The sequence below is a fragment of the Mus caroli genome, chromosome 19 (genome assembly GCF_900094665.2).
Source record: "Mus caroli chromosome 19, CAROLI_EIJ_v1.1, whole genome shotgun sequence".
In the NCBI taxonomy this organism is placed as follows: Eukaryota; Metazoa; Chordata; class Mammalia; order Rodentia; family Muridae; genus Mus; species Mus caroli.
The window spans coordinates 31179642-31194063 of record NC_034588.1 but is presented as its reverse complement, the minus strand read 5'-3'; the positions used below and the strand labels follow the sequence as shown (position 1 = coordinate 31194063).

At 42.7% G+C, this 14422-nt stretch overlaps 1 protein-coding gene and 1 pseudogene across 2 annotated transcripts in view; one reads left to right on the top strand and one right to left on the bottom strand.

Moving 5' to 3' along the window:
• Positions 1 to 5019: 5019 nt before the first annotated feature.
• LOC110285865 (interferon-induced protein with tetratricopeptide repeats 1-like) overlaps positions 5020 to 14422 on the top strand; it is a 14613-nt gene continuing 5210 nt past the window's right edge. Inside the window, exon 1 of one of the 2 annotated variants that reach the window (XM_021152327.1) lies at positions 5020 to 5103. In XM_021152327.1, the coding sequence (XP_021007986.1) occupies positions 5072 to 5103 (32 nt within the window). In that variant the 5' untranslated portion in view covers positions 5020 to 5071. Of the gene's footprint in view, positions 5104 to 10416; positions 10458 to 14422 lie in introns of those variants that run through there. The other variant, XM_021152326.1, reaches the window with a different exon arrangement.
• LOC110285866 lies at positions 10231 to 11529 on the bottom strand (annotated as a pseudogene).

The window sequence follows — 14422 nt, the reverse complement described above, 5'->3', positions numbered from 1 at the left end:
GTGTTTTTATTCTATGAGGGATTACAGTTAAGAGATGGCATGAATCAACCTTAGAAGAGACTCTGAACTTTGGACTTTTAAACATTATTGAGACTGTGACAGGCTATGGGGACTTTTGAAGTTGGATTAAATGCATTTTGCATTATGTTATGGCTTCAAGCCTATTTGGGCCAGGGAGTGGGATGTGGTGGTTTGAATAGGTTTGGCCCCCATAGAGTGTGTTTGAATGCTCAGCCCTTGAAGAGTGGCATTACTAGGAGATGCGGCCTTGTTGAAGTCATTGTGTAGGTGGGTTTTGAGGCCTCCTGTGTTTGAGCTCCACCCAGTGTGGAAGCAGAGCCTCCTCCTGATGCCTGCTGTAGACAAATCTCCTCTTTGCTGCTTGCTGGTCAAGATGTAGCACTCTTGGCTTCTCCATCACCATATCTGCCTGCATGCTGCCATGATTTCTGCCATGATGATACTGGACTAAACCTCTGAAACTGTAAGCCAGCCCCAACTAAATGCTTTCCTTTATAAGTGTTGCCTTGGTCATGTCTCTTCAGAGCAATAAAGTTCAAACTAAGACAAGTAGGAAGCATCAATAGATGGGACTTCATGGGATTAAAATGTTTCTGCATTAGCAGCACACACAGGAAGCTCCCACAATGGAGGACATGTTTTCCTAACTCTACTTCAGACCTGGGAGCAGTATACAAAACCTACAAAGAGCTACAGAGATTAAATGCCAATAAAACAAAACCACCTATGAACAAATGGGCTAATGAAGTAAACAGGAAATTTATACACACACACACACACACACACACACACACACACATACACAAGAGAAAGAGAGAGAGAGAGAGAGAGAGAGAGAGAGTTGTTGTAAGTCTGGGATTATTTTGGGATTATCTTAATATTTACAAAGCAGATCAAGAAATGGTAATGGATGATGAGGAAGGACAGACTGCCAATAGGACATACTGGTCATGAAAGAGACTATAAAGGTAACTGTTTTCCTAGTGTCAACTCTTTCATAGCTCTTTCCTTTCTATGGTAGATAAATGTATAACAGCGTCATTGAATGTGTAAAACACTGGGTGGAGCCCTCGTGCTTCAGAATGGCTTTCCTAACTATATAGCAGTTCAGGGACAGGCCCAGAGTTTGAGGCTGGCTCCCTTAAACCAGCTGTGCTGTGGTTTTCCTTGTGAGTTCATTAAAAATAAAGTGATTCTTTTAATAGTCAAAAAAAGAGAAAAGAACAAACAACTCATAAAAGGAATTGAAGGAGAGAGGGTTGCCACGAGGTTGCAGAGCATGTACTGTGGAGAACAGAGAACAGAAAGGTTTCCGATGAAAATTTTCAAAGGGTCTCCTAAGTAGAAGCTCTGTGCTCTTAGCTGCTCCCTGTTACCTTGGGGGCAGCCATTAGATGTAACCCACAGTTCATGCAGCAGCACAAGCACACTGAGATCTTCTTAAAGGAGACGGTCATCAGGCTGTTGTGGATGGAGTGAGTGGCGGGACAATGACTGAGCTGCCTACAGCTTCCCGGTCTTCAAAACTAAGCCTCTCTGCAGTTTTCAGTGTTTCTTTTCCCTGAAGAGCAAATGTAGGTGCATGTCTATCTGCACCCACCCTCAGACATGCTCATCCTATGCTTGCTTGGGTGTTTTGTCTTTCAACGATCGCTCTCCCCACTGTGTGGTTTGCGAATATGTTTATGCCAAGGACTCTCTGAGTAAGAAGCTGAATACCTAATCTGCTGACCCAGAGACTCACAGAACCATGAGCACTGCCAAATTCGTGGTTACCACATGATACACACTTTTTCTGTTTCCCTGACGATTACTAAGTAACAATTTTTATGCACGAAAGTTTCATAGTCATATTGCTCTCCCCGAGAGAATCTTTTCTAGTATTCTTTTCAGCGTTTGCTCATGTTTCTAGTCTTCTTTCTAAAGCTGAGCAAAGGCTAGTACTACTATAAATAATGTATTTGTATCTTTTAAAAAAATTTATTTAATCTTTGTTTTTTTAACACTCCAGATTTTATTACCCTCTTGGTCCACCCTCTGACTGTTCCACATCCTATACCTCTTCCCTGATCCCTGTCTCCCTGAGGATGTCCCTTCCCTTCCTAATCCCAACCTCACTAGACCTCTCTCCACTCCCTCAGGCCTCCAGTCTCTTGAGAGTTAGGAACATCTTCTCTGACTGAACCCAGACCTGGCAGTCCTCTGCTGCATATGTGTTGGGGGCCTCATATCAGTCGGTGTATGCTGCCTGGTTGGTGGTCCAGTGACTGAGAGATCTTGGCGGTCCCGATTAATTGAGACTGTTGGTCCTCCTACAGGGTCACCCTTCTCCTCAGCTCCTTCCAGCTTTTCCCTAATTCAACAACAGGGGTCAGCAGCTTCTGTTCATTAGTTGGATGCAAATACCTGCCTCTGACTCTTTTAGCTTCTTGTTGCATCTTTTGGAGGGCAGTCATGATAGATCCCTTTTTGTGAACACTCCATAGCCTCAGTAATAGTGTCAGGCCTTGGGGTCTCCCCTTGAGCTGGATTCCACTTTGTGCCTGTCACTGGGCCTTCTTTTCCTCAGGCTTCTCTCCATTTCCATCCCTGTAGTTCTTTCAAACAGGAACAATGATGGGTCAGAGTTTTTTATTAGATATCTGCATCTAAAGCTTATTATGGCTTGTTAGACAGATCCTTCTAAGCACAGAACTGGAAGAAGGAGCTGGGAGAGAGAGGTCCTCCTTTCACAAGTTTCCTCTCACCCTACTCTGCATGTAGGGTACTGAGTATCAGCACTGAAGAGGCATTCTAGGCACTGTGCTTGGCTGTGTCTAGGGCGTTTAACTTGAGCCTGAAAATAGAAATATCTACATTGCCTTGGATTAAATCTCAGAACAGAAATTTCGCATTGGTACAGGGATACTACCTGTGGTACTTCTCTTAATGTCTGCTGGAGGGAAATTTCAGTGAGGTAGTTTTCTATCCAATGCTTGGCTTAGGCTGACCTGATGGAGAAAACTTGTCCTACTGTTAAAACAGTGCTCACAGTTACTTAACATCCTTGATCAACAGGCACAGTTTTCCACTTGATCTCACCACAATCCCATAAGGAAAGTCCTATTACTATTCTGGTTAATCTGTAAGTAAATATGGCTTAGAAACATCATCCAAAGAAGCCAAGATCACATATCAAATTTGCAGCAAAGTTCAGTAAAAACCCTGGTTAGCAGTGTCTCCAGGTGGCCATTTGGCTCTGCTCAGTACAATCAGTGGTGTATAAGGAAAATGAGACTAATACACATTAATATCTCTCATTATGTGTGAGCTGGGGAGAAGAAAGTTCTCAGGAAAAGATTTGTTCAGTTGACCCAAACTCAGGTTCAAGATCAAGTCTTACTTATAGGAAACACAGTCTATTTAAAGGCCCCCATCAAAGAAACCTCTGGCTGTATAGCATGGTTTTAGGTGCTATGTGATTGTAGGGAAGTCAATAACCTTATGTGGAAATGCACAGCTGGAGACTGCGCTCAGTCCTTGCCCTTTTGCTTACCTGGCTACACTGCTGTCTATAAAAGCAAAATAGAGAAACTAAGAACACGACTAAGGGACACCTTACTAGGAAGCCTCAGAACCACATCCTTTCAAACTTTCTATTTCCTCTGCTAGGCTGATGGACAATTACACTAGCCTCGGTCTCAGAAAATTTTTGATTAAACAATGAGTTTGGTTTGATGGACAGTCTAAGAAAATGTTGTGACTTTGTAGCAGGGGAGGAGCTTAAAAACAATGAGGACAAGTCAAAGGGGCTGTATAAATGCAGTATTAGATGCTAGCATCCACATTTCCCTGGGTGCTCTAGGCTCCATTTACCCATCACCTTCTGGTTACTAGAAACCATAGTACTTGCTAAGCACATGTTCAACTGGCCAGTTCACATAATGTTGTTTGGACCATTGATAAGGTCACAGTTGAAGTCTCAGTAGACAAAGGAAGGAAATCCAAAACAATGGTAAGAAATTCACAGGAGGATATAAATGATGTGGGTTTTATTGTTTTCAGACCAACATCTCAAAAACAAAAACAAACAAACAACAACAACAACAAAACACAGAAAAGCCAAGCACCTGCAAACCCATTCTGCCACATGCTCTCTCCAGCATTCTGTTATACACACATCATGGACCCTGCAATGCCTTTTTGGTATATGTGATCATAATAAAATATTCTGTCATGTTAATGAAAATATACATCCTCGCCTCTACTCTTTCTGTTCCAAACACTAGATGTCAAACCTCATTTATACCCTGGCACTGTAAGACTCTGGTGAGCCTGAGCTTACCAGGGACCCCTGAGTGAAACATACAGAGCCAGGAATTGATGCAAAAACCAAGAAGTATTTATTGTTTCAATGTTCTGGGGTCATCTCAGACTTGCAGGAGAGGAGGTGACCTCCAGCAGTCCGTTTGGCAAGTTTTTATATCGTTTCCAGGGGTGGAATAGAGCATCAGCAACCAGGCACAGTATGATTGCTGGAACAGTGCGCCCTTTAAACTGAGTGGTCTTTAGGGAATGAGGTAGTAGGGCCTTACTCAACCTCTCCCTTCTGGCCCAAGTGCTCTCTGAGCTGTCTCTTCTAGGAGGGGAGGGGTCCATTGGAATTTTGGAAAATTTCAAAGCTCTGAGCTGAACTCTTCAGCACAATGGCTACCTGGAGCCCAGCATGAAAATGATATAATCCCATTATCTTCCTAAATCAGCATGTCTTTGTTGCTGGAATTTCCACCCATAATTAACCCATATAAAAAACAAAAAATCCAGTTATAATTATAAGCTGTACATCTAGATTGGGCAGATCTAACACAAACTAACTTATTCCCCAGCTATAGGACAGCCCTCTCTAAGTTTCATTTTCTCTAAACTGGAACCTTGCCAGTTTCACTTAGGAACTGAGGGTGTGGCAAACTGTCTGGTAATCCTTCCATATATAAATACCTTGCTTATCCTAGAATCCCTAGAACACCTTTGATTGAGTTTGGAAGCATCTCTTGGCCTGAATTAAAGTGCTATGGAGCAACTTTTGAGTCCCAGCAACATGAGGTAAAGGCTTTCTCTTCATTGCTCACCTTATTTCTGTATATGTTGACACTCTATACTTAGAGCCTTAACTGACCTGTTCCCGGGCATGCTTCCTCCTATGGAGTCATCCTGTTCATGGTTCTGATGTTGATAGGTTTGCACAGTCTGCTCAGTGGAGGAAGGTTTTGGGTAAAAGGCAAACAGCTGGGATATCATAATAGCCATAGGCCTTGCGAGGGGGCAGGGGAACTGAGATTCAGTAGCTCTAAAAGGGTCCTGAACCCTAGATCTCACAAGCAGCTTCTCTAGAACCTTAATGGACAACCCAACCACCAATAATGCAAAGGCCACCTTGCTGGATACTCACAAAACACATGGAGACCTACCCATTTTGCTGGGGGCCAGCCATGGTTGGGTCTTCTTTCTTGCTTTTTCTTGAGGCAGCCAAGCAGAGGTGAAAGAGTGTTGTTGAAGGGTAAGACTTTTTTGCCTTAGGAGATATGGAGGGAAGACTGTGTCTTAGGAGATATTTAGGGTTGTTGTATAATAATAGTTTACTTATCTAAGTCTAAATACCTTTGCTACTGTAGCTGACCTTCCTTCTATGTTCCTGAGAGGACAGAATTTGTAGTCTCTGACACTTAGCTCCTCATCCTAAAACATCAGGAGATTAAGTAAAGGATTAATTGCTTGAGCCTTTCTCCTTTTGTCCAGCTGACTCTTGCTTGTTGGGCTAGGGGAAGATTGGAGGAATAAGCTTCTATTGAGTCAGGAGAAGAGAATAATACTCACAGAAGGAAAAACTTTTACATAAGCAAATATTCATAAACCCACATAAATTCATATACAGATTCATACATCCGTATTTATATATTTCCATCCAGTTAGGCACAGCTTGCATGCATTCCCATAATTACATACTTGAACACCTACACATGCATACATTCTCACAGTTACATACTTACCCACATCCATACTTACATAGGCATGTGGCGAAAAACACTAAGCACCAGTGCAGAAAAAAACCTCACTCACTCTGGATGAAAAATGAGCTCCAATCTTAGAAAAGTTTAATGTTAAACCTATTAAACCCATGTTTGTTAGTAGAAAGCGTTGTTTCTTTTATAAGACTGAGCCTGCCCTGTTATTAAGAAAAGAACGGTTCTGTCCCATGGTAAGGACAAGCTTGCCTGGTCCTTCTGCTCTCTCTGCAGCTTCTTCTTTTTTCCTCTTTCCCTCTGAATTCTGTACATTGTTCTCTTAGTTTTTTATGTTGCCTATAATTTCTAAGTTATTCCACTCTGCATTCTTCTTCTAATCTAGCTCTCCCCTCCTGCTCTGATGTCACAATAATGCTCTTACTCTCAATGCCTTTTCTCTCAATGTGTGTCCTTTTTTTTTTGTTTGTTTGTTTTTGGTTTTGTTTCTAGAGACAGTGTTCTCAGTGTAGCCCTGGCTGTCCTGGAACTCACTCTGTAGACCAGGCTGGCTTTGAACTCAGAAATCCGCCTGCCTCTGTCCCCCAAGTGCTGGGATTAAAGGTGTGCGCCACCACTGCCTGGCTTCAATGTATGTCTTTACTTCTAAATTCTTCTTGAATTCAGTTCTGTCTAAAAAGTACTCTTGTGCCCTGGCTAAAAATTTATCCTTAGTTCTGTTCTAAAAGTTTCTGTTCAGATTTGTCTAAAAGGTTTTCCTTAGCTCAGTTCAGACTTTTCTTTTTGTCCTTGGCACTTTTACATCTTTCAGAATACAAGATCACAAGGTAGAAAGTCCATCACAAGTTTACACAAATTGAAATCATAAATAGAGTAAAAAGTTTACAACAGTGCATGTTTACATGCATAACCATTATGAGTATTTGTCTGCCTAAACATTCATCACGGATCACAGCTCCACCAGTTCACTGAGAATTAAAAAACATAACTAATTTACTAGTGGAGCTTTGTATAGATAAAGCCAGTTAATATTTTATCTGTCCTAGTACCTATAATACATCAGTAGTTCCCTATTCATGACCTTTGGTTAACTGTTTAATAGCCTCTGAGTAGCAGAAAGTCTGATACTATCTAAGAAGCAATTAACTGGTGACACGTGGAAGACTGACAGGGTTTTCATTGCACTTTTGACTATAAGAAAAGGATTTAATAGCAGTCCCACTGTAAAAGAGATTAATAAACACTGATATAATTTTAGGAATTCTTACAGGATCATCATTAAGAATTAAGAAGTCATCCATTTGTCTATATAGCATCACTAGAAAACAATACATCTTCATAGAGCTACAGAGATCTTCTCAAAAGGATGGGTTAACATCTAGTGATTGACATATATGTTTGATAATAACAGGAAAAGCATATTAATAGCAGGAATCTTTCCTAAAATGATTTCTCGAGTGTTGTGGCAAATCTCCAACCTCAAGAAGCCCATGCAAGGAAAATATAACTGTGTTGTATATTTATAAACTTCATGCCTATATTAATCAGACATGCCTATATAATACCTTCTTCCCCAGCTATGAAATTCCTACTATTTGCAGTTTCTCCAGGCTATGTGCTTCTGCTCCATCTTCCTTCCAACAACTCTTCCTCTGTCCTCCCATTTGCAATCTGTTGCAACTCCTCCTCCCCCTCCTCCTCCTCCTCCCCCCCCCCTCCTCCTCCTCCTCCCCTTCTCTTGATATTTTGCTGGGAAAACCTGCTTCCTCAATAGCGATTGGCTACTTGTCATCTTTCTTAGATAATCAGACCACTAAGGGAAAGTTCTCTACATCTCACCTATTCTGTCCAATAAAAAAACAAAACAAAACTCTTCTCCCAGATATAACTGAAAAACAAGTATGAGAAGTAAATCACACAGTATGATGTATAAATGACATCCCGTCCAACAATTTGTCAATTAGACAACACTCTACCATCCATCTAACTTTAAAAGGCGTAATTCTACACCTGAATTATGTCCTGGTTTCAGGTTGTATACTATCTGAAAACCATCCTCTCAAGTCTGTGTCATCTTGTTCAATGCTCAAAGACTCTGGTTGGCTATGAGACTACACCCAATCTTCAACCCTGTCAGAAATCCAAGAATGAATTAAAAATTATCTGAAAGTATAAGGAACACAAAACATAGCTTCCAAAACTTAACCAATGTATAGAGACAGTTGATCACCTGAATGGTCCCTCTGCCCAAAACACATTGAAGCACCAATCTGTAGCCTTCTGTCCCAGGATCAACTGAACGACCTTGTGAAATAGGAATTATGAAGGACTAGCTTATTCTGTCTCAGCAGAACTAAACTGTCAACTATCCTGTATCTTGTGTCCTCTCATGGAAAGTGTGAGTCTGTAGAAGAAATGGGCAGGATCTTCTTTGAACTGAAGAAAGGGGATGCAGTCAGGAGCAGATATGTCTCAGCGTCAAGTGGTCAAATACCATTAATTGTCACATTCTATGGATCTCTGACATTTTTGAAAACTATCTATTTACGCAAAACATATCTGAACTGTTAAGTCGTCACTGTTCTCAGCCCTCTCTAATTGAAATATCTTGAAAATATCCTTTTAATTAATTCAGATCCATGAGTTTGTAATCTGGCCCTTAACTCATATTGCACAAACATTTAAAAACAGTTTGTAATAGTAGTTATAGAAGGACTGGGTCTAAGCTTTGTATTTTTAACTCTTTGTATCAATAGAAGAAAATTATATCAATGAAAACCTTCAATCTGTATCACAATAAATCAAAAATGAATTCTGTACCAATGTCAAAAATTATAACTTCAACTTTGTAACAATTATAAAGATTTCTACCAGTGTAAGATATAGCTATGGAATGTTTTGTGTAAAAGTAAATTTGATAACCGATTCCTATTTTTCTATTTCTCTAATTTTTATGATATTACTATATCCCCCCTCTTCTCTCTCCCACCATGAGAAGCATTGTAAATGTGACACAGGTTCTAGTATTGCTTTTGCCATATACTTCCAATCTTGGGGGATTGTCTATTTTTAATAGCCCAAGTAGGCAGGATTTGTTTTTCAAATGGCAAATGTATTCCAAAATTAGTGACACTTTCCTTAAATTTCCTCAGTTCACCCACGGGCTGCCATTCCAATTCCTGATGACCTTGTGGATAGCCATCATCTGGGTACTAACTGGGTCGATTAAACTTGTTTTCTAATAACCTCTGGTTGGCTTTCTCTAATTTTAGCTTCTGTTTTTACCTAAGTATTTCCTTTAATTTGGATTTTAAATTCTTCCCTTAAGGTCAGTGTCCATGCTTCATATTTCTCCTTTCGACGCTCCTCCTGTTCCCTGAGTTCCTGTATTCTCTGCTCAAGGTTCTGCCTCCACATTTTAATTTTTCTTTATATCTCAACTCTGATATCCTGCTATCCATTTTATTTTATTTTTCTTAGAGACAGAGGTTTTTATTGTTTTGTTTTGTTTTGTTGGTCCACACAGGGAATTTCACATTATCTGGGAGCGCATGGGGCCCTGTGGATCATATGGGGCACTTTCCAAGGCTAATCAGGCCGATGCAGGGACGCAGGGGGAACTGAGACTTTCAAGAACCAGAGGAGCGATGGAGGGCAACAGGTGTTGGAGTCACATCTGGCTTACCTCAGTTTCCCCACTGGGCACAGGAGGGTGAAGTCTGAGAGTCTTGGGAAAGCAAATTTAGTCCCTCAGAATGCCTGCAGTATTTTAAAGTCCAGTGACCACAATACTTCTGGGGCACCACCCCCCCCCACACACACACACACAACCTCTTGTTTTCTTTCATTGACACTGCCTGCAATTTCCACGGGTTCACAAACCACAGACTGATGTGAAGAGATGAAGAAACCGGAAGCTCTTTGGGACCAGCCCACTGGGAAATGCACAGCCTCACTATCCCACAAAGGATAGTCATGTTCCCTGCTTGGTGGGTCATTCCCGGGAAGGAAGCGAGGCATGGTGGGTGAGCATAGATAGCACAGACCTGTCATCCCAGCCCTCGGGAAACTGAGGCAGGAGGGTTGCCGTGAATCTTAGGACAGAGAGAGATACAAAGAGATGACCAGTTTCAAAGCACAAAACACAATGAAAACCCCCAAACCTACACAGGGCTGCTGATGCAATGCAGATGCTTGCACCCCTGGGTGCTCAGTAACTGGCTTCCTCCTGGCAGTGACCAGGTACTCAGGGACCTCGCCTTGGCCCTCATCCCAGTCAGGAGCCCCGTCAGCTGCAGAGCCCGGTGGGCAATACTTGGGGTTGTATATCTGCTGCCCCAGTCCGAAGATCTGGCCGCATTGGTTGGCGCCCTGCATGTAGTCCATTTGCAGGGACATGGAAGAGTTGTCGCACTTTTTGGTGCCCAGCTTGGTGTCGTAGATGTACCTCCAGGTCCCTGGAGCGGTCATGCCCACCTGGCTGGCGCACTTATTGGTGCCCATCTGGAGGCTGATGGTTCAGTGCTCCATGAGAGGCAGGATGCGGTTCTTGAGGTCATAGAGATGTCTCCTGGTACCATAGGCTGTCATGCCAGACTAACTGGCACATTTGTTGGTGCCCATCTGCAGCCCGATGATGCATTGGTCGGCCTTCATGGTGGTGTCGTCAAAGTTTCTCTACTGTTTTTCTGAATATTTGACCATGATGTTCACACCACTCTGCAGCCCCTTGGTCTTGGTCTTGGCCTTTCCCACCAGCGCAAGCAGAGACACGTGAACCTGTGCCATTTTCCTGCTCTCAAACAGGTTCAAAGAGGTCCAGGGGTTCATGCTTGTACTGGCTATTTTTGTGTCAACTTGACACAGCTGGAGTTATCACAGAGAAAGGAGCTTCAGTTGAGGAAATGCCTCCATGAGATCCAACTGTAAGGCATTTTCTCAATTAGTGATCAAGGGGGAAAGGCTCCTTGTGGGTGGGACCATCCCTGGGCTGGTAGTCTTGGGTTCTATAAGAGAGTAGGCTGAGCAAGCCAGGGGAGGNAAGCCAGTAAAGAGCATCCCTCCATGGCCTCTGCATCAGCTCCTGCTCCCTGACCTGTTTGAGTTCCAGTCCTGACTTCCTTTGGTGATGAACAGCAGCATGGAAGTGTAAGCCGAATAAACCCTTTCCTCCCCAACTTGCTTCTTGGTCATGATGTTTGTGCAGGAATAGAAACCCTGACTAAGACAATGCTGTAGCTGACCATGGCCTTGATGAAGTTGGAGAGGTTTTCTAGCTGGTGCCAGTTCTGCATAGAGCAGTTGATTTTGGGGACAGAGCCGGGCTGCAGCTTGTTCATGAGTGTGCATAGGATAACCTCATCTTTCAGACCCTTCTGGAAGTCAGGGCCAATAGAGGCCAATGAGTCCCTCTATCCAGCTTCAGAGTTCGGTTTCCTCCTAGGGGTCATATTTGGACCTTGGCTGAGAGTCTGTAGGATGGGCCTTTGTTGAACTGAGTGGAGCTCATGGCGCAGGACCCCGGCATGGGACAGTAGGACCAGATGGACCAGCAGAGTGTCCATTTTATTTTGATTGATTAATTTTAAAAGGTTATTTTTCCAAGTCTTGCTTCCAATCCTCATTATTTTCTCTCTGCTGCTCAATCTGATCTGTGAGCTGTTGTATCCTTTGTTCTAGCATCTTTTTCAGCTCCTGCCTCCCACCTTCATTTTCACCTTTCTGTCTTTTATTCTGATCTATAATTTCCTGTGTCTTTGGCTCTAGTGTTTCCTCTAGGCCACATCGCCTAGTCTTAAATTTTTCTTTCTGTTTTTCATGTTGCTCTATAATTTCCTGTGTCTTCCGTTCTAAGCCCTGTTTCCAGATCCTTAGCTTCTCTTTATGTTGTAGTTCTGATATTACAGCACCTACCTCATTTTGATTTTCTAGCTTTAGTAAATTATCCTCTAGACGTTGCTTCCAAATTTTATCTCTATCTCCTTGCTGTTTGTTCAGTCTGATCTGTGAATCGTTGAATCCTTTTTTTTTCTAGCGTCTCTTCCAGGTACTGTCTCCAACCTATATTTTCTTCTTTCTTTTGCTTATCTTGACCTATAAAATCCTGAACCTTTAGTTCTAGTGTCACCTGTAATCTCTTTTCTAAGGCAAGCAATTTTCTTTATCTAGGGCCCTGTCTTTTGAGAAGATATAGTAGATCAAGAGAATAAATATTGCAATACCAGTAAATGACAAGGTGTCTATCTCCTTTAACTCCATGCCAGTTAAATGATTCAGAATATCATCCCTTAAATACCAAAAGATATTTATTGTGTTTCTCATCTTTAAGTATCAATGTATGATGCTTATTACCTGATCTGGAGCCTTTTGTGCCTTTGACTCACTCTGCTGTTCGATTCAGAGACTGGCTGTCTAGGTCACAGTAGACAGGGGAGATTCAGGGAAGCAAACACGGAAAGGCTCTCTCAGGTGTAGATGCCCGGTCATTTCACTGTGTCTGCTCAAGTCCAGCTCCAGGCTGGGGTGCTGCCCCTGGTTGAAGCTGTCTACCTGTGGCTAGCCTCTCTGCAGTTCTCTGTAGGCCCTTCAGACCCAGTGAGCTTTTAGTTCACACACAGCTGCAGCTTAGATCGTTACCCTAGCCTTCTATTAGGAATGAGAGGATTGACAGTGATTTTTTTTTTAATCTCAGGTTAGTTGAGCTCTAATCAATAGGTTGGGGAGCCATCCATTTTGTTGTGGTAAATCTCCAACCACAATAAGCCCATTAAAGGAAAACACAAGTTTGTTGCAGTGAATCTCTAATCCTAATAAGCCCATTCAAAGAAAATGCAACTCAGTTGTATACTTATAAGCTGCATGCCTATATTGGGCAGATATCCCTCTACACTACTTTCTTCTCCAGCTATGAATTCACTACTTGCAGCTTTTCCAGGCCATGCACTTGTCCTCCACCTTCCTTCCAACAACTCTCCCTCTGTCCTCCTCTGTTCACTGTCCCTGCAACACCTCCTCCCCTCTTCCTCCTGTCTTGCCAGGAAACCCCATCTCCTCTTTTTCCCCAAGTGATTAGGTATTTATCACCTTTCTCAGCCAATCAGACAATGATAGGAGATTCCTCTACAATGGTGGCGCTTGCCTACTGGAGCTTCATCATAGATACTATTCTAAAGCGATGTCATTTCAGGAAGATCACTTGCTGGCTATTAGCTTGCCCTATGATGGCTCCTGACACCCTTACCCTGGACTAGGGTCTGAGTGATGCAACCAAGTCACTGAAGCAAAAATAAAGTTAAAAAAAAATGAAAGAGATCTAGATAAATAAGACCATGGCTTCAGCTTTCCCATGAGTAAGAAATCAAGCATGGATGAAAGCGGTCCAGGGGGTAAGATGAGAATACATGCCTAGAGGAGCTTCTTGCCTGTATCAGCATGACCCTGCATGGCAAAGACAGCATTATTCTGAAGGCATGGCTGAAAGTGGTCCGGGGGTTGGGGGCGGGGGGGATGAGGATATGTGCATAGGGGAGCTTCCTGCCTGCATGACCCTGTACGGGAAAGGCAGCATTGCTCTTAAGGGACTAACGAGGAGGGCGCTTTTCTCTCCGAAGGAGGCACCAACCACTCTATACAATTCCCTACCACAGTGGTAGTTTCCCACTGCCCATGGAAGGACAGACGCCTGAGCCTGAGCAGAGACTGCCAAGGGGAAGAGAAGAGAATCTTGATTTCAGAGCAGTGGAGAAAGGAGAGGAGGCAGGGTGGGATTTGATATGTTGATTGAATCTTGGTTGGTCAAGTCATCTAAGACTGGGGCCTTATGAAAATTTTCTAATCCATGCATGTCCTGTTTGTGCAAGCATATGAGAATGCACAGGTGCAGTAGCCTTCTAAGATCTAACAGATACCCTTTCAGGCAGGCCTCCTGGTCCTCTGGCATTTATAAACTTTGAGGTCACTCTTGGTCAATATTTGCTGACTCATAGGTATCATCGATGCCTTTGTTAGTGTTTCTATCACTGTGATGAAGACTATGACCAAAAGCAACTTGGGGAGCAGAGGTTAGTTCCTTTCTCAGGTGTAGTTCAGTCACAAGGGGAAGGCACAGTAGGAAGTCAAAGTGGGAACCCAGAGACCGGATCTGAATCAGAGACCATAGAGATTTGTGGCTTACTGGAATGCTCCTTCCAGCTTGCTCAGCCTCTCAGCTATTAGAATTCAGGAACATCTACCCAGACATATCACCAACCATAATAGAATGGCACTTCCCACATCGATGAACAACCATAATAGGAAGGGACTTACCATATCAATAGACAACGAGGAAAATGCTTCGTAGGCTTGCCTGCTATCCAGCCTTAATGAACATGTTCTCTCAGTGAAGACTTTTCTTTTTTTTTTTT